The sequence below is a fragment of the Sander lucioperca genome, chromosome 5 (assembly GCF_008315115.2).
Source record: "Sander lucioperca isolate FBNREF2018 chromosome 5, SLUC_FBN_1.2, whole genome shotgun sequence".
Lineage (NCBI taxonomy): Eukaryota > Metazoa > Chordata > Actinopteri > Perciformes > Percidae > Sander > Sander lucioperca.
In genome coordinates, this window is record NC_050177.1 from 35,701,730 (window position 1) to 35,728,780 (window position 27,051).

General features: G+C 40.4%; 1 protein-coding gene across 2 annotated transcripts in view; it reads right to left on the reverse strand.

The window, feature by feature from the left end:
- phldb1b (pleckstrin homology-like domain, family B, member 1b) overlaps positions 1–25,737 on the reverse strand; it is a 123,996-nt gene extending 98,259 nt beyond the window's left edge. Inside the window, exon 1 of one of the 2 annotated variants that reach the window (XM_031283518.2) lies at positions 25,501–25,737. In XM_031283518.2, the coding sequence (XP_031139378.1) occupies positions 25,501–25,527 (27 nt within the window). In that variant the 5' untranslated portion in view covers positions 25,528–25,737. Of the gene's footprint in view, positions 1–7,841; positions 8,020–25,500 lie in introns of those variants that run through there. The other variant, XM_036001682.1, reaches the window with a different exon arrangement.
- Positions 25,738–27,051: the final 1,314 nt, after the last annotated feature.

Below are 27,051 nucleotides of genomic sequence, written 5' to 3' on the forward strand. Positions count from 1 at the left end.
GTTACTTTGTTTTTCTCTGATGGGTGCAGCCAAAGCCAAATGACACATTCTGTTTTTAGAAACAAACCACAGAAATGCAGTAAATTGTGCCATGGGAAGAAGGTTGGATTAACTATAGGGTCCTTTTCAGACAAGACGACATGCTGACTACATGCTGTGTATAAATATGCATAGCATAAGAGGGAGAAAATGTTGCGGGTGATGGCGCAACACACAAAGCAAAGCATTTCCATTCCAGCTGTAAGATTAGATAATTTACATGACTCCTACTGAGTGTTGTGAACTAATGGGATGAGATGAGGTAACTGATTTGGACACAACATCATAACAACAATGACAAGATAGTTAAACATCTGGAAACCACAACGTAAATTCTACATCCACAGCCAGACTGCTCAAAGCTGAAAAGTGAATTTAAGACAGTGAGGAGGAGGCAGCTCACACACAACATATATGTATGAAACCACAGTCTGACAACACCCAGCACACAGCCTTCAACTGCTCTCAATTCCAAAACCCCCAGACGCTAATATTTTGTCATATTGAAAGACCTCTTTCACTCAAACCTTGCTATTTGTTCATTGCCGAGCAAGGCTACAAAGAAATGTAGCCTTAGCCAAAATATTTCTCAAACTGAAACAAAAATGTTTCTGCTAGAACAGGACAGATATGGAACTGACATCAGAGTTATAATTAGAAAACATGAAGGTCATTACCATTGTGAGATATGTGAATCTGTGTGTGAAGCCCTGGAGCCATTAGTTTTTAGTGGTAGACACAGGAAGAAGTCCATCTGTGGAAGTTTGGGCATAACAAATCATGTCCTTCAACTTTTCTCCACAATGTTTTACTACATTTTTTATATATGTATAATATATATATATATATATATATATATATATATATATATATTATACATATATAAAAAATGTAGTAAAACATTGTGGAGAAAAGTTGAAGGACATGATTTGTTATGCCCAAACTTCCACAGATGGACTTCTTCCTATATATATATATATATATATATATATATATATATATATATATATATATATATATATATATAGCAGACAGCATAGGCAGTGCTTTTCACTCCAGTGGTGGCATCCAATCCTAAACATAGCATTAACAAGTTTTATTGGCCGTTCCTGAATAGCTCTGGTTAGTGGCGTCCCTAGTTGTGGCGTCTCGGCTTCAAGAAACAACTGCTACAAAAACAACAGCAACAACTTCCTCTTTTGTGAGCTTTGACAGTTGATCTTGTTGCAAATCCATCAAATATGTCAAGATTCGTGTCAGAACAAAAGCAGAGTCAAATCAATCAAGGTTGGTTTCAGAACAAGCAAATTGGAGCAGTTACTTTAAGGAAGAAAAAAGCATATTAAAATACATTTGCATATTTGCAATGATGTAGATTTCACTGCGATATGGGAATATCTTCAACCGAACCTTTGTCTTATACAATACAATACATTTGTACTCCGGCACATTCCCAGACTCAAAGAAAGACAGAAAAAGAGTTTCGGAGCAACAGGAGGAAGCGTGTGACAGATTGAGTAAGAAGATGACATACGGAGAGGCTTCATCCAGCAGTCTGAGTGTCACTATATGTAGACTTCCTGTACGGCAAGCAGAGCCAGAGACCATTTCCTGTTGGTGACACAGGCCAAGGTTGGGGTTAGCCTCTGCTGTGGGACAGGACTGACCTCAGCTATGAACACTACTGATGTTTGTTATTATCACATCTGCTCAGACTGCTTCATTTTAGTTTTACTATTTGAGTTCTGGTTAAATCAAGTGGTGGAACTGGTACTGTAGTGAAAAAGAAGGATATCAGTTATATCAGTATGATGTATTTTATATGTATTTTTCTCATGATGATTTGTCCATCTACATCGGCATGTGAAACCAGTGCAGCTGGTTTTCTCCATAGACTGTATATAAGAGTGGACCAACAGATCCCGTTGCTCTGGACGGAGACCAGTGGAGTATATTAGAAGCACTTTTCCGGTGAGCGCTGAGCGTTACTGTGCAGCCTCCAACTGAGAGAGAAACGACGTAAATGTGACGTGAACAACCTGTCTGAAAGTTGTAAGTCTTCTGGTAGCTGTGCCAAGAGAAATCTCAATCAATCTTGCAGAGACGGAGAGCGTAGGTATATGTAAGGAGATAACATGGACACAGGCTAATTATTGCTAACTAAAATGCTAGTTAACATTAGTAATTAAACTTAAACAGCTAATGTAAGTCAAAACTGCCTGCGAGCTTCTCCTGTACTATACGGTAATTCCTCTACTATGCGACAGTAAGTCGCGTGGTTATGACACAATCGTTACCCTATTATTATAAAAACGTCAACGTACAAGGTAATGGAGCCTTTTATACATTGTCGTGTTTCTTTAGAAATAAACAATGGACAAATAAAGTCTTTAAACGCTTCAGATGTAAAGTTATTCGCTGTCAAAGTGACGTCAGAATGAATGGGAGTCAATGGAATGCTAACAGAAGGTGATCGTTTGGTAGCATCACAATGGCGTCATAAGAGGTTTGAGTTCTGAAGCGAAGCTTACCCCCTTGGTTTTCTCAGATCCGTCTGTTGAATATTAAGCTACAGTCAACAGCTGGTTAGCTTAGCTTAGCATAAACACCCGTTTATGGTCTGTCACTGCATCGATGCAGAATCGTCTAGGTCCGCATTGCGATGCATCGATGCAATGATTAATTGTAACACCCCTACTAATATGTGGGTTCTGTTATAGAGCCAGGATAGCTGTTGAGTTTTTCAAATGTATTACAATGGAGGGAAGGCAGACATCTTTACTGCCGATATCTCCAACAACTCACAATCTAGATTAATGAATAGCCCTAAAGGTAAGATGAAAAATATGTATCTTTGATTTTGGGTTGAACTGTCCCTTTAAATAGATGGAAAACGATTCACTAGTCACTTTTAAAGTTACAGTGTTTGTTTGGGTTTGAACCAGGGTACCAGTTTTTTTTTAATGCTTTTATGAATGGCTTCAGTTGTCCAAAGCATAACTTATTCTGGCTAGAAAAACTCCTTGGCAGCAGCCAATTCATCGGTGAGATATTTGGTGCAGGAGTCGGGACATGTTCTTTTTTTCAAATGACATTTGGTATGGAAGCGCAACAACAAACCAGCCTGTCAGCATGGTCCTGTTCCAATCCATGAATTACAGTATGTGTTGACATCAAAACTGTGCATAACAGAAAAATACTCCAGAGTTCAAAATAGATGCTTGAAACAGACACGCTACGAAGCCAGGTTCAGAACATTCCACCAAAGAAAGGTCATTCAAATTTATCGGTTTAAATGATGAATCAAATTTGAATGATCACACAGTACAGTATTTTTCCACAGATAAGACTAACCACACATTAAAATGCAAATCTATGCACAGCAAGATACCAGTGTATCCCTCGTAGCCTGATAGGCATGAGTAAACACAGATTCATAATTCTGGCATGAAATGCTAAGCATTGGAGAGACGCCATTATCAGCCGGCAGCTAAACACACAAGCTGCTCCGTCTCTGTGTCTCGTACAGACACAAAGTGGCATCAACACACACACATGCACAACTACAACAACTACACACACAAACATACTGTACACACTCCAGTAGCAAGAAATGAGAGGTTACAGAAATTAATCTCAGGACTGAATGAGAAAAAAATAGGTAAGACGTGTGAATGAATATACCTCTCATCTTCCTCAATGACTGCTGTTTAGATACCCTTGAGCAAGACAACTGTTTTACTGTCTCACAGAAGAAATCGTGGCTATACAGGGCCGAAAAATAGCCTGATCCTCAGGTGACCTTAAAACAACAACTTGAAAACCTGGCTGGCTATATGTTTGTAGTGTGTGTTTGTCATCAAAGCTGTGAAATCCTCACCAGCAGAGATGTGTGAAACTGCAGGGCAGTAGTTCTGAGGATCAGAGAGCCTGTCATTATCAGATTATTGTCTCCAGTGACAGCAGAAATTATACCTCAAAGCCTTCATGAAAGAATACTTGTTGTCACTGTCCAAACCACTGTTATCCAACACAGCAAAGTGGTAACTTTGACTAAGACACTGAGCTGGAGCCACAGGCAGAGATGACTCAGTGTTTCTCTGGCCTCCTCTTTACTCAAGAGTAGTAGTGGAAACAGTTGTAAAATAGCATTTTTACTTACAAAAGCACACCTCTGTGCAGTAAATTATTTAAAAAATGGATTCATTGCCACCTCCCTACTCAGTACGGTTGCACATATATTGCATTAGCTCAATATTTCCACTTGCTGCGCTGCTTCCAATAAGCTATTTGGAAGTTTACTCCACTAAAATCCATCTTTTGGGTATCAAATACTAACTCCCTGTGGGTAATGATAGCATACTGAAATCAAACTGCTGTCTTTTGTAAAGGAGCAAAACCCTTTCAGTGACACTTTTTAATCACTAAGAGGTTAGGTGTTTTTATACTCCAAACATGGATTTTCAGAGGTCTGTTTGCTTTAACTCCACTGTGTTCAAACTTCTCGATCTATACCAAAACTATTCTTAGCTCCAGTCCAAGACTAACAATGATGATGCGTGTGCTGTCGTGCCAACAAATGTTCAGAGCCGAGGACTGATAATATAGTGATAAGAATAAATGTGAGGAGAAACATGACCAGCTTAAAAGATGATTATTCACAGCATGTATATATTATCAGGAGAAATAAGTTGAATTATGAATACTTTGCTAGTAATCTATAAACGGAAAGCGATTTGGGCTTTTGCAAGAACTCAATTACTGAGTTACTGTTCCTGCAAATGGCACCACAGTTGGCCAATTTGGGACCAGCAGCCCTCAAAAGGTTGAATTGTAAAGCCAACGTTGAAGTGTTTGAAGCAGCGGTTTTCGCTTTTTCATCTAAGAAAAGTCTAACTATTGTACATGGAAGTCCACTGAAAAAATCTCCAAAACACAGGGTCAGTAGGTTTTTCCCACAAGACATTACATCTGTGCTAATCAATATTTTCATATGAACAATCAATTAAGTGACTATGAGTAATGTGAAGAGGAAAGATCATAGTGATGAACCCACAGAAAATTATCACCAGACTCTGCAGTTCCCCTCAGCTCTACAGAGCATTTTAGTCCCTCCCCCTCTGCTATGTCCGCTATCGGGGCTTAGCGCCATCCAGGACGGTTGTGATTGATTAAATAGTCAAATGAATACAAACAAACCAGAGCGTTTTCCCCCCTATGCAAGAATAGATAAGCGGTGTAGCCAGACCTTACTCCAGCGCCGACACAGCGCTGTGAAAATAAGTCTGGCAATGCAAGACTAATGGTTACAGCTCATTGTTTTGCTTTTACGGCCCTCAGCTTTAATGCTTTGTTTCAGTCTCATCTTTTCAGTTTTCAGTTTTGTTTCTGCTCTTATTCGCATCATTTCCAGCAGTAGCAGCTAGCTAATTTTAGCTCTGATAAACCCACTGTACACAACCTGCCCAGTACCAAACAGGTGCCATATCATTTCTCCGACGCTCCATTGTTCCGACCTCTCAATAACCCGAAAAATTTGCTTTGGTCCTACAGCCCACTAGTCCGACGTCCAGAATCCCACTATGGCCACACCAAGACCCGCCCTTCAATAGCATTTATTGGCCAGGCGTCCATGCTTTCGCAAGGTAACGTAACGCATTTGTACAGGTCCTATCTCCTGACCAATCGGCTATCCTAACCTTAACCACTCGAGGTCAAATGCCTAACCCCAGCCAATCGAGCTGCTTCGTAGGACGGGTCTTGGCATGGCCATAGCGGGATTCGTAATTTTGCCACCAGCGGGACGTCGGACTAGTGGGCTATAGGTCCAAAGGGAATTTTTCGGGTTATTGAGAGGTCGGAACAATGGAGCGTCGGAGAAATGGGCAGTCCCCGTACCAAACAGCTGAAGAACAAAATTAGCAACGAGCTGATGAACAGGGAGAGAGGAGCAGAATGATATAAAAAGTTGTTGGAGTACTGTAGGTGGAGACCAAAACAGCTAAAAGGGGAGTGGATATTGGACTTACATTTGTCGGGTGGCCAAAGACACAACTCCAAATGTATGCTAATGTTGCTCTCTCTCTGCTGGATGTGTAACCAGGCAACTGTTTGATAACATGTTAGCTAATTAACATGTCAATATTCCAACTTGTTGTGGAGAAACCCAAGTATCCAAAAAACTGAGTAATGCTGCTTTAATATTTCAGCTGTTCATTGTCAGCAAGCAGTAAACCAGAGCAAAGGCTTTGAAACATCTCTTCAGAACCCTTGATTGATATTACAGAAGATGCATCTGTAGTTCTTTACATTCCATGACAGATAACACAAGAACAAGATCTGGCCGGTTACCAGTGGACAATCTTCACAAAGTAATGAAGATAACAAACACCTGGAATACAGTAGTGAGAGTAAATGTCGTGTTTGACTTCCACCTTGAGGATTGAACAGGGAAACCAGTGGGAGTCAGTGACTGGCAATGTGGTATTCCATTGCTCAGTGGTTCCGTTGGCTCAGTGTTTCCAAAAGACGTGGAGCTGGACAGGCATTCCAGTCTTGCGGGGACAAAGAGGCTCTTTCAACAGCAGTAATCCTCTGGAGGAGGAGTGGGAATGCTGCTGGCCTGCTGCTGCATACTGGACTACAGGACCCACACTATGGTCCACACACACTGCAGGACCACAACACACCAGAGGGGACAGGACCTTGTGTGTGTGGGTACGAGGGTTAGACCGATATACAGGGCCAATACTGGGCTTTTATCAAACAGTGGATACATTTAAACGCTGAAATCTATTATAGTGTTATAAATCGCTACACTATTGTGTTATGCCGATTGGCCAACACAATAAGTTCTGCACTAAGTGCAATTGCTTTTGGAGGATTTGTTGGGTCTCAACCCATTCTGTATGTAAAGTGTCCTGAGATAACATCTATTATGATTTGACACTATAAATAAAATAGTCAAGCATGAGAGTTCATTCTTAACCCTGGAAATAGTCACAAACAAAGACCCACACCCTCACTTTTTCTAGAGCTTTTAACCGTGTCACACAGTTTTGATTGCCACAAGGAGTTTGGTGAGGACGTCATAACAGCTACCGAGCTCCCATGTCAGCAGATCTATCTCCATGACAACTGATTAAACTACATGCATTGATGAAGACCATGACAATGTGATGAGGTTGAAAGCTCTGGAAAAAAGCTAGCAAGAGGACCTTGGGTTGAAATGGTTTTGTCATGCACCATTGTCATTTACTTTAGCAACCACTTCTTACTTACACTACTACTTATTGCTAATATTAGCAGCTTTAATGCAAAAGATATCTTAGTGTCCATGGAAACCTTAGTGCAGATGTTCCCAACTTGGGGGTCAGGACCCTCTGAGCAACAGAGTCTTCACTGTCTGATGAAGACCCTGTATGGTTGAAATGTTTCTTTCGAGTCAATAAATGATTGGGAGCTGTAATCCAGTGTGCGGACCTCCTTTTTCCTTCAGTCCCGTGGGTTAAAGGTTTCCCACAGACAACTAGTACAGTACTGATCAATTCATCAATAAATATGAAATAAATCAATATCATATCAGACCTGACTAGGGCTAATATAACCTCATGTATCGGCTAACCAATATATAAGTTTAACTCCACCTGTGTAAATCTTGGTAGAACAGGTTTACTAATGAGCTAAGATCATCCTATTTGTCACCAAAACAAACCTGACAGCACGTTTCTCTCCTACCTCCAGCCTGAAGGAGGAGCTTTAACTTCAACATGATATACAGTACAACACACAGTGTCACTCACCCTCTTCTCTCTCTTCTATTTAGCGTGATGCTCTCCTTCACAACTGCCAACTCATTCAAAAGTAAGATTTAAAATCCATCCAGTGTCCCTATTTTTATACTTCCAAAATCCACCAGGCGTAGTCGTATGTAGGAATGAACATTGTTGGTGGTAAACTATGAAAGAAGGGAGTGACGGGGAGGAGGTGGAGACAGGGGAGGGAAGGGAAATGAAGGGGAGAGGAGGGGACGCTGGAGGCAGCGTGGGATATCCCTTTGAGTCATGGAAACTGACCCAAAGAGCAGACATGTTCACAGACAAGCAAGCAGCCCTGTGTGTCTCTTTGTATTGTCCAGTCATTCAGCCTCATTACACTGTGAGGACATTCAACAGCTTCTGGAAACACTTACTGTACTTCCTCATGGAAAACATGCATAATATCACTACTGAATACACACATTCTTTGTATTCACAACTCTCTGTCATGTTAATATGATGTAAATGTTAATTTCATTTTCTTTGGATTTTTCTCTTAATTCTTATTTATACAGAATGTTTTGTTCTATTTTTGATTTTACAGCGTATTTTCATATTCATTTGTCTCAACATGGCCTGCTTTCACTTTATATGCACAAATAAGATTGCATTTCATGTGGCCGGGTTACCTCAGTTGGTAGAGCGGGCGCACATATGTAGAGGTTTACTCCTCGACGCAGTGGCCGTGCGTTCGACTCTGACCTGTGGCCCTTTGCTGCCTGTCATTCCCCCTCTCTCTCCCCTTTCATGTCTTCATCTGTCCTGTGAAAATAAAGGCCTAAAAAAATAATCTTTAAAAAAAAAAGATTGCATTTCATCTTAAAATATTTTATAAACAGAAAAAAAAATTCACATATGATGGTATTACAGAAACATTATTTACAGAAATATGTTGTTGAATCCCATTTTTGCCAAACACAATCACACATTTGCTATTTTTATCCTGTTTTCTTGGTGTATCTTGCAATATCCCTGCAAGGATCAGTGAAGTTTCTGACACACCCATTAACATTATTGTGCATCAGTGTGTGCACAGATTTTCCATCCTAACAGCCAGACACAGAGAGAGCATGTGCGTGTGTGTGTTTCTGTCCAAATAGGCCAGGTGAAGATGAGGAGCAGCAGCCAAAACACCATGAGATCATCTTTTACCAGATGGCTGCCTCTGCCAAATCCTTTGTTACCATAGCAACTCCTTATCGAAAACACGGCTGTGAATTTGTTTTTGTGTAGATGTGTGTGCGTGAGCAACTGTAGCACATCCCTAACAGTTGGTTAAATGTTGTAAAACGTCATATTATAGGCCAGCAATGTCTCAGACAGTCTTTATGTCAGAGTGCGAGCATCAGAGCGTGAGAAAAAAAGGTTTTCAGAGAATGAGGCAAAGTGAAGTGAGCAGTCTGAGAATGATTATGTCTTTGTTTTAGGATGAATCGCTGGCCTGAAGGCATGCTGCAGATAAAAGACAAAGACAATGAAGGGAGGAAATGATGGGGGAGGAAAGAAAAAGGGAGAGAAATCTGCAGAGGTCATATCCCAGTCTGCAGATGACATGCATTCTGATTGGCTGCCTGTTCTCTGTGTCTGTGTATGTGTGTGTGTGTGTGTGTGTGTGTGTGTGTGTGTGTGTGTGTGTGTGTGTCTGTGTGTGTGTGTTACATGCTGCAGCTGTTGAAGAGGCAATAGCGGTACATTGTACAGCTGTTTGTGTTAATAACAAAGCGGAGTGAGCAGAATGTCAGGACTTTCTGACTTCTTCCCCAGTCAGTAATATGATTTTATGATGATGATTTTAAATATATTTCACATCTGACCAGTGGTGGAGTAACAATGATTTTAGACATTTTTTAACTTCAAAGGATAATTCTGGTTTATTACAACTTGGGTGTAATTTTCATAGTAGTTTCTGTTTTGGTAGCACTGTACTCACAGTTATTGCTGATAGGAAGTCAAACTCAAAGCTCTGTTTTGCTCTCCACCAACCATAAGAAGAATCTGTCTCTTTAGCTGTTAAATGCTCCACTATGTTCACCAGCTAGCTGCTCACTTTATCTGCTGTTTGGTTTGGATTCTGATTGTTGATTATATTGCCCAAGTTAGGCCAATTGGTGTAATCTTTATCATTATTTTATCATTCAATATTAAAATTTCAAAGCCTAGCAACAGTTTCTTTAATTAAGGCCAATAAGCATGCATCATCAGAGCAGATCAGGCACAAAGGTTTCCTCTGTATTGGATTTCTTTTATCCAAGTTATTACTTTTTTACTTTGATAACAGCCCACCCATCAGGCCAATTACTGTTCGTTCTGCAGCTCAGTGCAAAGATGTACCCCTAATTTTGCCTTCAGTTTTTTTGCCTGATACATTCAATTACTGTCACGTTAAATGAACGGACACGAACCAATCACTTGTACACACCTACAGTTTACACACGGAGGTCAATTACCTCTCAAACTGCTCCACACTGATAAATAACCACTATCCAGACCCGTATGTTGTAATTAAGTGGGTCTGATGCAAATTGGCTGCATGAAATGATGCTCTGACTCCTACTCCACATTTAGTACCAATAACTGCCTGCATTTGTTAATTTTTCCTTTACAAATTCATTCATTTTCCATGGGTCTTACACTAAGCATCTATGATGCACTGAAATTACAATCTTATTACAGTCCTCTGGTTGTGAACATCCTACAAGGTGGCTCTCTCCGAGAAAACAATGTGACTGCCCGATCACATTCAAGGTCCCCAGTATCGCTAACAGCAGAAGTGGAGCACCCATAGCACCCAGAGGAGGCACTAAGACCCAACACAGGAGAGCCAGTGAGAGAATGGGACTGGATGGATGTTGGGTGTGGGGTTGAGGGTGATGGGGGATAGAGTGCCTCTGTGCTGGCCTGATTATGCACTCAACAGAATGTGCTCACATAACAAAGGATTTATTATCACTAGTTGGAGAGTTGCTGCAGTCTGGGAACTCTGCACAGTCGTTTTCTCTGCCAGGCGCCCGAAAAATGTGGCCCAGCTCTGCTTCGGTCGGGAGGTTCAAACAACAACGAACCCTGTATGGGTGTCTCTCTCCCTTGGCCTATAAAGCAGCCAGTGTTTCGGGAGGGTGGGAAGACCAAGAGACTAATGTGGCAGTGAGAGAGCGCTGCCTCTCCCAGGCCCATGCTTTACTGTTTTACCCTCCTTCTCTAACTTCTTTCCTCCAGGTACAGCAACAGTCATGTTTCCATCTAATTGTCAAGCGAATTTAAAACAAACTTTTAAAATGTCGCAAAAAAGAAGAAAAAAAGAAAATGCGAATTAGAAGCTTCTCCATCAACTAGTTTAGAGCGAATAAACTAGACTACGCAAAGTGTAGTTCCGTCACAAGTTGACGTTACGCATGGTTGTAGATTGCAAACCGGCTTGCTGAATCAAAGAGATTAGAAGCTAAGTTCTTTGGCTAAATGGAGAGAGGTAGCATTGTACAAGGTGGCCACCTGTGCAGAATACAGGGTTGTGGCAGAGACATTTGGTGTCAGCGAGACAACCGTTCACCGCTGTGTATCCGCAATGTGCAGGGCCATACGATTCAAGCTGTTGAACTAATTCGTCAATATACCCAACATCGCTGAGGCACAGGCAACAGCGCACCGCAACTCCACTAAGCACCTTGTGCCACAAGTGTACGGTGGGGACCCATTTCCCGATCCTTCCCCCATTCGATGGATACCGGGGCTATAGTCATGTGAGTTAAATGCACTTTATGGACTGCTGATGCCCTGAAATACTTATCGCTTTGATTGTTTTTAAAGAACTGATTTAATTTCTTATCCTATTTATTCTATATTTGAACCTTATCTTTTTTTAATCATAGGCTAATGAATTACTGCCGCTGCCATATTGCTGGTCCTGAGAGCGAATTTCGTTCTCCGTGTGTCTAACATGCTGAATGACAATAAAATTGAATTGTATTGAATTGATGTTCGCTACGTCTCAACCAGTGTTGGGGAGTAACGGAATACATGTATAATACAAATTATGAGTAACTGTATTCCGTTACAGTTACAATTTAAATAGTTTGTATTTAGAATACAGTTACATTGTTGAAATCAATGGATTACATGACGATACTTCTCTGTTTCACAAGTTTATTCACTCTCGCAACTCCATGCATTTCCCAGAAGCCCCAATATGAAAACAAAAAAATTAGCTATTTGCGTGATCACTGATAGAGGTAGAGATGGAGCCGGAACCGGCACAACAGAGCCAGGGCAGGAATGCGTTTCTATCTTGGAAATTCAAACAGCATTTCACATTAAAGAACGAACAGGGAGAACGAAATATAACTGTGCAGCGCAACCTCTGCTTGCCAGCAACCAACCTCCTTTCAGCGTCCAAATTACTCCACCTCCAACTTGAAGAAGCATCTTAAAGTAAGTTTTTTTTTTAATTAGCCAAGGGTAGTTGTCTGCTGTAGTTTTACTGGTCACCTTGCTATTTTATAGTTGACGTGCAACTTTACATTCTCCTATGTGCTGATTTACTAGCTCCAGAGCCATTGAAAGACTGACTAGCTACGTTTGACATGTTAGCTAACGCTAATGCGATACTTCAAAATGCGCATTAAAATCATAAAAATACGTTGATGGCAACCCCACTATAGTCTATCTGTGCTCAGGGGTTACCCCAGGTTAAAGTAACTGATTATATTTAATGGCATTACACTAATACCGTATAACTGCTTGTGGGGTGCTTTTGACAAAATGTAAGATTATGATTTGGATTATTTAAAACTATAGTGCGTAGTTTCTGTCGCCCCCATAAGGAATTCTAAGTGATGACAACAAAACTGTCGGCGCGTCCACATGATACAATCCTTACGTGATCGCACCCCCACCCCTCCTCCACGCAGTTGCTAGTAGCCAAGGAGGACACAGAGGATTAAAAAAATATGATGGACTCAATTTCTTTGCGGGAAAATCACCGGATGACACAATCTTCTCAACATAGCCATACTGAGAAATACAGAGAAAGTTACGCACTAAAGCTATAAAATAAGACTAAGATTTTAAAGAAGAAATAACATATTCATATGAAAAATGTAATTCATAAGCAAAACCCAAACCCTTAGTTAATTCAATACACTAAGGGGTTTAGCTTGGTCTGATATGACCACTAGCTTATGGGGGCTACTGTTAGCCAACGTTAAATATTTTTACATAGTTTAAGATAGTTTTGCTTCCACATTTTTCACCTGCAACCAGGTGAAATTTGTCTTCTTGAGCAAGAGATTATTGCTGCTTGTGGATACAAATATAATTTTAAATCACTGTGAATAGCAGATAGCTGTGTTGCAAAAAAAAAAATCAAAAAATTATTTTTCTGGTCACTTATAGTTTCAGTAGAATGAGCTGAAACTATAACATTGGCATGCTATAAAGTTCATATGACAAACATGTTAGCATTAGTTTTCTATTAAAACTTCCAGCAGACACAGAGCAACATTAGCAATAATTTCAAATTGTGTTCCTGTCCACCGGACAAATGCAAGTCCAATATTAACTCTCTAATTATGTTTTGATCTCCAACAACTCCTGAGTGTAATATCCAGTTCTTTAGCAGCTAAACACTACTGTATGTTCAACAGCTAGTCTATAAATGTGTCTGCTGTTTGGAGCTGTGCAGGTAGTGTACATTGGGTTTATCAGATATTTCTCACTGAAAACAGATGTCTGCTGCTGCTGGAAAGTGAGAGCTATGAGACTGAACCAAACATTAAAGTTGTGGGCTGATAATCAAAATAATGAGCTGAAAAAAGCTAAAACGCTCTGTTGGACTGAGTGGAACTACAGAATCGTGGGATTCTCTACGTGTGACTCCTTTAACATACAAACGGCCATTTGACCTATTGTTAATATGAAAATTTTCATTAGTGCAGCTTTAAAACTAACTTATTTAGCTCTGTGATCCAACATGCTTTGCCAGCCATCTGTCTCAGGCTTTACAGTGAGCAGACTCCACCTGATGAGCTCAGCCTCCACTAGATGATGTGTCTGCGGCTGATAAGCAAAGAACACACTCAACTTACAGAGAACGAAACATCCACAAGATCCCACAGGACAGAGACAATGATCTTCTACTGAATAATTTGTGATGAAGGCAGTGGTAGCAGCAGGTCATTAATTATGTTTGACGCTAAGTTTTTTTTTTGCTGAGTACATTCTTGGGATAGTCGTAGTAAAAACACGAAACACATATCCCAACCATGGAAAACTGCCTTATACTTCCTGCAATCAAAACTACCAACCCCATGCTCATGAAATTCTTTTTGGGAAATAAATAATTGATCTAATCACTGATAGTCATGCTCATAGTTATCATACTTTATCAAACCACTGGAAAACATAACCAAACCCATTATGTAAAAAAAACTCTATTATATAAGCAATTCTAGTATATTATTAGCCAATACTGTAACTACATCATAACTTAAAAATAAGTTTCAAATCAGATGAATCACCACTTAATGTAACAATGTGAAGACAGTATTTAGAAATGTATCACAGAAACACATTTTGTTGCCTTTTAACCAAATTATGTGAAGAAGTTTGTGGTTCTTTCTGACATTATCAGTAGCTTATGAGTGTATGGAATGAATATAATGACAGAATGATAAAAGAAGTATAATTTGCAAATCATGCCAAAACGCCTGTCTCTGCTTTTAAATTGGACTGCACTCAAAAACAGGAAAGAGCAGATGTTACAGTAGCTTTATGATCAAACTGACCCCTGCACTGTTTACACACACACACACACACACACACACACACACACACACACACACACACACACACAATCTTAAATGCGTGAAGCTTCTACTGTACCTGACGGAGTGGGGGGGTGTGTGTGTTGGGTGAGGTGGTCCGGTTACACCACAGAACTAAACAAACACACACTGCTGCTGCTGCTCATAAAGACGGGATAGGAGCATAAACTGCTGATGGTGCCACGCAACTCAAAAACACAAAGAAAGAGACAAAACTCTGACTGGGATCCAAAGAGGAAGCTCCTTTCTTTGTTCTCTCTCTCTCTCTCTCTCTCTCTCTCTCTCGTCAGGGTCTCTCAATCACTGCCTCTCCTCGACACACACACACACACACACACACACACACACACACACACACACACACACACACACACACACACAGTCTCTCTCGCTGTCATAACACACACTGGGCTAAAGCCATGTGGCTGCTGACACACACTGTCTGGCTGCTGCTGGTCCTCTCACTCTCCCTCTCCCTCTCACTGGACTCACATGCTCACTCTTTTACTCTCTCCCTCTCTCTTTTGGCATTACTCTCTCGCACACAGACACACACACACACACACACTGCTTTCCTGTCCGGTCAGCCTCGCCCCACATGGACACAAGGCGTTCATTCTTTTGGATAAAGAAATGCTGTGTTGTTCGTGAAAACCTGCAGAAATGTTCACCTTAAACAGGACTCGTAGGTAAACAAGGTGGTGAAAAAGAGTGGAATACAGTGAGGGGGCAACTGGCCATTCATTCTCTCACACTGGAACTACTGTTACTCTGAGCCATATTTGCCCACATGTTCACCTCTCAGCACTCTATTCTACCCTGTTCTATTCTTAAAAAAAAAAAAAAAAAAAAAACATGCCTCCGTATCATTTAAAGACATTTGATTCAGTGTTTCAATTTAGCATTAAATTCTACAACTGTCTGCACGAGTCATGGGAACATATTTATACAATAAAATGTGTACATGTGTAAATGAAACTGAAATGATGCAGGTAGTCAAAAAACAAATGTAAATGGTCTTATATTAGTGAGTGAAAAAACAGGTACAATTCTTCAGTTCCACCTCTCAATTTGTTTTTTTTTTTTACATGTGACTTTAGCTATGCTAATGCCATGACTGAGATTTGCAAATGTGTGTGGGGCTCGGGTTGGTGGGGCTCTGACCGTGGTGGGTTTTCTTGCCCCGAGTTGAGGCTGACAGTCTCACACTACGTAATGCCAGGCTGTGTCCCACCTCACTTCCAATTGGCTCCAGTAACTGTACAGCCTACCTACCACCTAAGCAATCATATACACTTCCATCCATTACAGTAATGTGGCCATTAACATTTTTTAAGCACGTATTTTAAGAATCTTTTACACATTTATTTCTTTATTTTATTGGATCCCCATTAGCTTCTGCCATAGCAGTTGCTAGTCTTCCACGTTAAATAATGCTCAAATAAAACCGTTATACAATGGCATCCAAAATAAGTCATTAGATCGAACAAAGCAGCTATTCCTCATAGACACAAAATGAAAGCACAGTGCCAAACAAGCACAAACAAATGACAACTAATAATAGGGACATACATTTCACAGGACAGCGACAACAGATGTATGACAAATTAAAGGAGGAACCAACCTAAAGTGACGTAGTAAAGGGTTGGTCCACCACGACGCTCCACAGCCACTTCAATTATCCCTTATCCCTTATATGACTCTTTGTGGCCCAAATTAATTTGTTCAACTTTTTGTTACACTCAAGAGCTCATGAAATCATCTGCAATGTTTGTCTATTTTATTCCATTTTTTTTCTTTTCATTCATCCCCTGTCTGTGGGTCTTCATTAGATTGGGATGTGCTGACAAGAGACTGCAAGATGTTGCATATCCCTGTACAGCCATGGCTGAAGTGCTGACTGAGTCCTGACTTTGCAAACTGACAGCATGTCATAGACAGAAAATCATTTCTGGTCCCACATTCACAGACTTTAATGCATGGAGGTCAGAAGATACAGAGGTATACTACAGCTCAGATGTTGTTCTAATTGGTCCAGGCTGCCTTGACAGACCACTATCTTGGCTCTATGCTAGAGAGAATCAACAGAAATAGAATACACATGTCCAGACAGAGTCACAAACAAGACTGAGGTCACACCCACAATGTACCAGTGCATACTCTGAGTGATGTTTGTTGTGGTGCAGAGTTATGCATGCACAGAAATGAAATAATTCTGTAATTCATATAGCTAAACGAGAGTAAAGTAAAGCTGTTTTTCCAAGTCTATGGTACTGTGTGCAGCTTTGGAGAGCAGAACCACTGCAGACTGTCATCAACGTTCAATAGCTGGTGGTTCCTCTCTGACCAAACTGGTTATCTGGATTGAACTAGCCTCCCCACTGTGACAAGCCCAAATTCCAGCTGAAACCACTGCGTGCATCTGTGTGTATCTATTGTTCAGCGCATGCCTGCATGTCCTGATCTGAAAAGGCTTTTTTTTTAAATTACATGACAAACTGCACATACCAAACATTTTTGTAAAGCTGCATTTATATAAAGTACACATCATCTGTCAGCCTAAATCACACAGCTGGGCTTCTACAGAGAAAAACATCCTAACCAATACATATTCAACCTGTGAAAATGAAACGGTTGGTTGTGGCAGCTGAGGGGGAAATCTTTTCTACAGACACTTGAAGCATGTATTATAACTGCTGTAATATATCAATGTGGGCTGACAGGAGTTAAATCACTACTGGGATGTCTGGCTTTCAAAACTCCCTTTCTTGCTCATTCTCAATGTACCTCCCACCTTGACCACCTACCCACATTTTCAACTGCTCAGCAATGTTACAACAATGTTACAACAATGTTACAACAATGCATGACGGTCTATTCTGAAGATAAAATGAAAGTTATTGCTCCAGCTCTTCCTGTAGCATCAGTTTGTACGATGTTCCTTCTTAACTACACTGAAATTTGTGTTGGCATTGGAAACGTGTTTCTTTAGCTTCTTACTAGTCTCCATAAACTGTTTTGTATTGATAGGGGTCACATGCTTTTATTGGCCCTTCACCAAACCAACCGAACTAAGCCATTTTAGACATTTGGATACCTCCCTGTTGCTAATAACGCTTTCATTGCAGTATGCTTATAACATTAATCAGGACATGTATAGTATTGCTTTGGTTGTTAAGGCTAACATGTTTACAACATTTTCCATATTCAATAGAGTTATATTAGAAATCATCTGAAGTTGTGTGTCAGTCACCAGATGAATGTTAAGTTCAATATTCACTCTCTTACAGTTGATTCATCAGAGCTATTTTGCTGAAAAACGCTGCCTACCAGAAATACAGGTAATGAACAAAGACCTCCGAGTTCTATAAAGCCCCTACACTTTTTACCCATCCTTCAAGTTTGGCCACAAACGGGTATAAACAGTTATGCCTCTAGTTTGTTTTAAGCATACCGATACCTTAAAGGTACTCTATAAAGTTTTCTTGATTACAGACAAAAGTTATGCTTACATTTTGTGTTTCTCAGCTAAATGCATCCCGTTACTGTGACAAAGTGGGTGATGCACTCACCAATTGTCCCTTGTGCTTATTTGTCCATATTTATTTTACACATTGCTCTAGCTTTTTTTTTTTATGGTATTTATTTCACACACAACCACTGTTTAGTTTCATTTAGATTTAGATTTATTAAAGCAGCCATATTATGCTCATTTTCAGGTTCATAATTGTATTTTAAGGTTGTACCAGAATAGGTTTACATGGTTTAATTTTCAAAAAACACCATATTTTTGTTGTACTGCATCGCTCTCTCTCACTGCTGCAGATCCTCTTTTCACCTGGTCTCTGTTTTAGCTACAGAGTGAGACCTCTTTTCTTCTTCTTCTTCTGTACTATCTTTGATTGCACTGCACATGCCCAGTAGCTCAGATGTAGATCATGTCAGCTAGCTAGCTCCACAGACAGTAAAAGAAAGGCTGTTTCTACAACTTTGGTCAGTTACAAGGCAGGATTAGCTGGGAGACTTCTAAATGAGGGCACACATGGAAGTAGTTCTTTTGGAGATTATGGTGAACTTGTGTGTGTTGTAGCAGTGCTTTGCTATTGAGAACGAGGAAGCATGCTAGCGTTAGCATTAGCGTTAGCATGCTAACAAGCTAATGGTTGCGGTCAGCCTGCTCGTTTCGGCTTGTGACGTCACAAGCCGTGCCGATTTTGAACAGCTCACCCAGAGACTGAAGGCAGGACACATTCAGAAACTGTATCTCACTCTAAACAGTTTTTTTCAAAGTTTGTATGTGTGTGGAAGCACCAGAGACACAACATAATACCCCAAATCCCAGAAAAAGTGATTTTTTCATAATATGGGCACTTTAAGTTGCAGGTTTGAACAGTTAATTGTCTGTTCTTCATACTCACCTTTTCTTTGTTCTTTTGTTTGGTCCACAGTGCAGAAATGTTTGGGGAGGAGCCAGCCAGCAGCATGGTGTATTTATGGTAATAATGATGTCATCACTGACATAATTAGACAGGGCTTAGGGACAGGGAAGCCGTGCTGATACAAACGCGTGCTTAGGAAAGATTGAGTGTAGTGTACAAAAAGAAGGTAAGAGCGTGCTGATACAAACACGTGCTTTAGTGACCTTTTGGTACGGCCTATAGATGAGAAGTTGTGCTGCTACAAATGCATGCTTGTCTCATTTTGTCAAGTAGATTTTGTTGTTTTGCTCCAGTTTTCTTTTATTAGTTTCAACTTGTGTATTTTCCTGATTTATACATGCTGGCACCCTGCAAATAAATCTGTACTGTTTGGAATTCAAGAAGTCTGCCTGCCTATCTTTGACGCTCTGGCTACGCTACACAACTGTTACCTTGATGTCAAACAAACGTGTTGAATGCATCTTCTTCTTCTTCTTTATGGTTTACTAGCGGTTGGCAAACAAACTTATATAGGTACATTACCGCCACCAACTGGACTGGAGTGTGAATGAGAGATAAATGCAGAAAAACAAATTCTCTTACTAAATCCAATTCTCTTAGAAACATAATACTGCCTTGCCTGCTGTTTTTCCCAAAAGCCCTGACAGTGAAAGGTTGTGGTGGTTTGCCTTACGAAGTGTCTGAAAAAAGTGGTCTCTGGGTGTGTTGTATTCCTTGCAATGTATTATTATGTGTTCAACTGTTTTTTTGCTGGTTATTGTGTGCATTTTGTTGTTAAACTTTATATCCATGTTTGCTAGCTAGCAGTCTTCTTCTTCTCTGCCATTGAGGGGGCATTGCTATGCTTCTTTGCGTGTTACTGCCACCAACTGTCGATTAGCTGAATAGCATGAAACCAAAGCCAGAATATGTGTGTTGTGTCGCATGCTTGTTCTTGCATTCCTATGCACATGCACAATAGAAACAAAACAGGTACCTGCACCTGAAAACATTGCTCTATAGTGCTACTACTGGTCGAAAAAAATCAACCTTTCACCAAACTGAGGCTAGAGAGCTCAGTAGAGCAGTACTACAGAGATGAGGGACTTTCTCACCATGAGAGACACATTACGCATTTGATCCGTTGGTAATATTGAAAATATTGGTAAGTGGAGCTTTAAATCAGTGCAGACTGGCTTGGCTGGTGAACAGTTTACACCGTCACATTGCAGAATTTGTACTTAGCTCAGAATGAAAACTTCTGAGCTGAATATGTGCAAGATTGCCTTGAACAGCTTTAATAGGCATGCGGTGAATAAGGAGAAGCGACAAGTACATATAAGATTGTCTTTTACGTTTCCTTCTTAACATCTGGAATGGAACAATGCTAACCAACATGACATGGCACTGAGCCTCATATCCTTGTTGCTGATGCAGTAAAAAGGCACCCGACATGGATGAGCCTTCAGGTAACCACAAATCCATGGGGGGGGTCAAAGGTAAATTTCTCTTTTATGTGAACACACACAAACATACACACACACACACACACACACACCCTCACACTTAGCATAAACAGACGTCAGAGACAGTAAAAGCTCTCTCTCCTTTCATCTTTAATGAAAAGCATATTCGGTTCTGCTCCCCTCCTCCCCTGCACCACACCAGCACCCACACACCCATTCAAATCCTAACGCCTTTATAGAAACATACAGTGCAGTGCTGCAGGGCAGAGCAGAGGGAAGCGCTCATTATGAACATCAAAGGCCTAGATGGGCGCTGACTTGATCCTTTGAGATGATTGGAGTATCTCACTCAGGGAACAAAAAGCTCGGATGTCTACGCGGGATGGAAATTCAATTACCAAGCGATTCAGGGCTGACAGAAGGGGAGGAATGTAAAGATTTGAAAGAAATGGGTCATCATTTTTCTGCCAGGCTGTGTTTGCAGTTGATGGGTGGCGGATCAGACTCCCACATGTTGCCCCTGAAGCCCGGGGCCATACTGTAGGAAGCTTCAGCTCTGTTGTGGACCTACAATGTGCCACTAGAGAAATGTTTTATTGAACAACACTATCGCTGAGTGACTGAGGATTCCCACAATGACGTCCATGTCAATTTGCATGTCATGCTCCAGCATTCAACGCTAAAATGTTGTTCCCGTTTTTGACTATGGCCAGCAGGGCTTTATGTAGACAAAAGTCTGGGAGTGCTGCAGTTCTGAGGGATTACTGAGAGTTTAGCTTCAGGCATCATTTCTTTATGATGGTGTCTGAGATGGAGAGCAGGCAAACCGCAGAACACCAGTGCCATCTAGTGCTGCTCATGCAGCCTGCTTCAACACTGACAGGAGAAATCAGTGGCAGCAGCTGTACACATATTAACCATGATGGGAAAGATAAATATGATGCAGATGTGTGGCCCTTCCTCTGCTTCTTCTCCATCTTTTACTGGGTTTCAATATACTTTTGATAACAAACTATAGTTTGATGTCAACACTTCACGTTAGAAAATGCCAACAGAGACTTTATTGCCTGCAAAGATTAAATACTTTTGATGTGGATAAGAATATTATATGTTCTTAAATCACAGAGTCAATCTCTTGTTTTGGAACTAGAGTATGAACATTTCAACAGGTGGATATGCAAAGTCAGATGCATTATGATCAGTCAAAATGAAAGGCTGGTATATCCACTGATATTACCTTATCAAAGATATATCTGCATTGCCAATAAGTAACAACAAATTGCCGCACATAAATGCTAAACATACATTGAGATCATTTAGAAATAATGCCACCATTACTAACATATGGCATATTATTTTTAAACTGCAGAATGCCCCCCTAAACCACATTGTGGTAACTAATCTGTAAAATCTAAGGGCTTAAAATAAATCTTTTGTGTTGGGTAAATGTGTGTTTATGTCAATAAGAAGATTATTAACTAATATCAGATTTTTTAAACTCAAATGTTGATATGAGTATTGCTAATGGCCTCAAAAGCCCAGTGTTGGTAGAGCTGTAGTCAAAATCCCCCTTTAAAAAAAGTAGTTTCAACTTTTACGCTTGCAACATAGGCTTAAGCAGTCAAATATGTTTGTATAGAATGTTTCTAAATTTGCAGTTGTTTTTTTGAAAATGACCTAAAAAATGGCCCTAAAAATAAAATGTATTACAATAAAATTGATTGTTTATTGGTATCTAATTCATATAACTATGCATTTATGAACATGTTTGTTGCATTCTAATGATCGCTGCAAGGTGAAGTTCCCTTCAAAGCACCCTGAAGTGAAATAAGGTAAAGAAGAGTTTTAGTGTTCTAAACTCTTAAAACCTAAATGTTCATGCTCAACTCTAAAATCCAGTCCGAAGTACTGAATACGTTGACTGAAAAGGTTTGACATGATCACCTTTTAGGAAGTGAACTGAACCTGGATGTTGAGGAAAGAGTGGCAGACAGAATGTAGTAGGGCAGTGTGAGGAGAGATCCAAACAAAGAGCTGCTGAGGACAGATCTATGGGGAGCTGACCTGCTGCTGTTTAAATGCTCACAGAGAGGAAATTCCACATATGGATACAGAATTCTTCCAATATCCTCCCTCTATCTTTTTTTTTTCTTTCTTAATACAGGTCAGTAAGTAGTAGCACAAAATGGTGCCTCCATGGTTCTATGTAGGCCTTTATGGTGCTTCAATGAACCATTTTTAAAATGTAGATCTATGTGATGCTAAAAATACGTGTATCATAGCTCTAATTGGTCATTTTTGCACAGTGCAACTGCATGAGTTACGGAAGTAAAGGCCAGCTGCTGTTGGTGAGTTCACCTTCCTTTAGCGAATAATATAATGATAATAATAATACACTTTATTTATAAAAGCACTTTTCAAAACAATTCAGGATTTAGCAAATAAAATCAAGCAAAAAGGGCTCTCTCAAGCAGTGCTGAATTTGAATGTACTATTTGTCCCTCTGAGTACAGGAGTGCACATACGATGGAGAATCTCATTTGCACCATCTCATTATGTATCCTTATATATTTAACAAACCAGGGGCGGATTGGATATTATACGTTACGTAATCACTCACATAACAAAAGAGCTACTGGAGAACCCTACACTTTTTTCTCGATTTGATTTTGTTTACTTTTCTTTCACTCTCACTTTTAGGATACCTGCCCCTCTTTCCCACACTCTCTTTGACACACCGCTCGGGAAAAGTGTCACCTCTCAGTGGATGGTAGGAACAGCTGGTCCTAACAGGTGAAAGTGTAAATGACATGAAACAACATACTCTGCAGATGACCCTCCATTCAGTCTCATTCACTATGTCCTGTGTCATCTAAACCTACAGTAAGCCATAGTAACTTATTGCCAGTTGTGACAGTAATGGCATGATGATGATGGCTGCTACATTAACAGTAATAAATGATACTCTGACACCTCCCTGCTGTGAGCCCTGCAGGCTGTCTACCTCCTGCAGAGATCACACAGTGGAAAATAACTGGAGTCCACCATTATCTCGTGTTCCTTAAACCAGTGATGTCAAGGCTGCTCTTAAGTGGCTTAGCTCTGCTTCGTAAAGTCTTCAAACTAAATGCACTGAATAAGTTGCAACTTACATGAGAAAAACAATGTAGTTGTCATTGGGGGATATTTCACATACGTAAAGCAACTGACAACTAATGTTGAGTATTTTGTTGTGTTCAGTTTTATGAAAATGTGTGAGGGTTCTTTAATCCTATTCCCTGTTGTTTTTAACGTCTGTAAAGCACTTTGGAGCTTTTATTCTGAAAGGCCCATTGGTGGATTAATGGAAAGCCTGAAAAACTTAACCCTTGTGTTGTCCTTCATGTCACTGGGACTTGTCCAGTTTATTTGACGTTTTGTATTGGCCTGGCGTTGAGCTTCGGGGTTCCGCCCCCCAACCCCCCCGGTGACCCTCGCGTACTACGTGATGTCATTTCACATGAACCGGGAAAGGGGGGGGGGACCCCGAAGCTCAACGCCAGGCCAATACAAAACGTCAAATAAACGTATAGTTAACCCTTATGTTGTCCTCCGGGTTGTGATAACACAAGAGACAAATGTTTGAAGGTGTGCAAAGTAATGATAAAAATACAGATATATGGACATAATAAATACTAATGCGCTAATGTCAGATAATAGGAGTTGTCATTGCATTAGTGACAACTCTTTAGTATTTAAAGTTACTGCTGTAGCTACATCTCCTCCTGTTCCTGTGCTCTAATTATCACCTCAGTGTCACCACACAGACTGAGCAGAAGCGTCTCCCTTTGAACTCCAGACAGGGCTGCTGCTGAGGAGCCAACACAGCTTTGTTCAGTCACAGGTTTTCTTAAAAGCAATGGGACCCAATGCATGAGAAATGGATGGTGGATTAAGAGCTATTCAACATGGTTAAACTGGATACAGAGATCAGAGTTTCATTTATTTCATCATGATTATTATTATTTCGTTTTTAATCTTTGATGTTAGGCTGTGGTATTGTGGTGCCTTAAATAGTAACGCTGTGATGCTGTATGAAGAGGAATCCGCCGACACTGTTCTTGATTATAAAAAGGTTTATTACAAGCAAAGATTCAGCATCAATTTTACAAACTCCTGCAGAGAGCTTGGAGAACGACCAACCCAATCTTCCAAAAAGTCATTCCGCCTTTTCTTTGTCTGTCCACAGTATATATTCCATGCCTTGTTAACATAAGACGTGATATGTGTGAGTATATGATTGGAACAGAAAGTTATAGAATGTCAATATACCACAGTATTTGTCCTCTATGCTTCATAGGGATCATCACATATCACTCAAAGAGTGTGTTGTAGTTCTCTGATGGACGTTTCTGTGGGTGGTGCTCTTTCCTTTCTCTGTTTAGTTAGAACGGTTATTACTGCCCATGTATTTGTCCCAAATAAAGTAAAACACATCACTTTCTGTGAGCCAAAGGATTTTACCAGGAAGGAGCAACCAGCTACTGAGTGTTTAAAACAAAATGGAAAAGATTTAAGCTGATATTTGTTGGATTGTTGCTGTGTTATCTCAAGTTTTAGTTTTCTCTATGAAAATGTCACATATTAGTTCTGTAAATAAGAGTATGGGAGAAAAACCTATTCTATATGGTGCAAAAATGTAGAAGTTTAGACCTGAACAGTGTGTATAAATCAGGTTAGAACTTTCTCAGTTTAAAGCTAAGTCATAATATTACTGTAAACAGGATTCCTCTAGAAACTACACTGTATATCGTACAGTATATGAGAATGGCGTGGACAGTCATCCAACTGAATGTATCTGCCATACACACAAGTGTTTGATGGCTTAGTCACAATAAAACAAAATCCATCCACCAAAACATGATGAGCTTGACTGTGACACACAAAAAGGTGCATTTCCTACCTTGAATCGCACTTTCTTGAGCATCATCCTTGAATCTCGGTGAGTGAACAGTAAAGATGAGATGTTACCAAACTTTTCCAACTCCACACTCCATTCACCTAAAGCAGCCTTTAACAAAACTCCAGTCAGTCAATTTTCTGATTCCAAATCCAGTCAAAACATCCAAACTGAATAACCGTGTGCTCTGCAGTGTGAGGTGTCTGCCTGCCGACTGTGTGTTTAACATGCCAAAGACAACAGTGTCAGCTCCAGTGCCGCCCTGCTCTCCCCTCTCCCTCTCCCTCCTCTGAGACCCTTTTACAAAGCTAATCAGCCTGCTCATTCATCTGTAAAACAGACACACCCTCTTTTTATGACGGGAGAGCTGCTATTAACACCCCCCTCCTCCAACAACACCCCACAGTCCAAATATGGGTGCCGGTAAGCTCTCTTAAACTCGCCCCCTCTGACCCTTTAAAGCCCCCCTCTTCATCTCCGAGCATTTACCCATCTGTTGGGCCGCAGCGTCTCAGCTCAACATCTGACTCGGCTCATCTTCATGGCTGTTCTTCTGTCACACATCCCATCTGTGTGAAAAGAATATAAACCTCCCTCTGTTGCAGAGCAAAACGATCATTTACACTCCAAAAAATTCAAAGCAATCCACCTATGTGGCAGAGATGATGACTGTAATGGAAATTATAATAATCTGGAGTTGTCGGGTCAAATTATTTAACTTGTCCAATACTTAATTCCATTATAACATTTTCAGCCCTCTGTATTGTTCCAATGTGTCTTTATCATAAAGATATAATAATATCCCTCACAAGGTGCCTATAATGCTAAAGCCTTACTATAATCTATGATGATGAAATCACATTAACTGAGGCGAACACAAAAGTTTTTTGGCCATGTGGGGCTGTAGCTCATTAGGTAGAATCGGAAAGTCGGTGGTTCGATTCCTTGCAGGCTACATGTCGAAGGGAAGATACTGAACCCCAAATTTCTGCGCGTAAATGTTTGTCTGATGAGTAGGTTGTGTATAGTAGTTTCGGCCACCAGTGTATGAATTTGTGTGTGTAAATGGGGTGATTGCTGCCTGTAGTTTAGATTGCTTTAAGTGGTCGCTAAGACTAAAAAAGCGCTGTATAAATGCCTTCCATTTACCATTAACCATGATATCAGCGTGGCTGTAGGGATAGTAACGTCGGTCCAGACTGAAATATCTCAACAACTATTAGATTGCCATGAAATTTGTAACAGACATTCGTGATCCCCAGAGGATGGGAATGGAATAACTAAAGTGACACCCCTGACATTTTTTCTCTAGCGCCACCATAAGGTTGACATTTGTGGTTTTCAGTGAAACGTCTTGAGAGCTACTGGATGGATTGCGTTGACATTTGGTACAAACATTCATGTCCCCCTCAGGATTAAGTCTAATAACTCTGGATCCATCTAGTTTTCATCTAGGGCCATCTGGTCACAATCTTAATTTGTTCAATAATTTGGTTGATGACCAAATACTGCAAAACTGACACTCCCATCCTCTTCAGCTGTACCTTGTGTTTA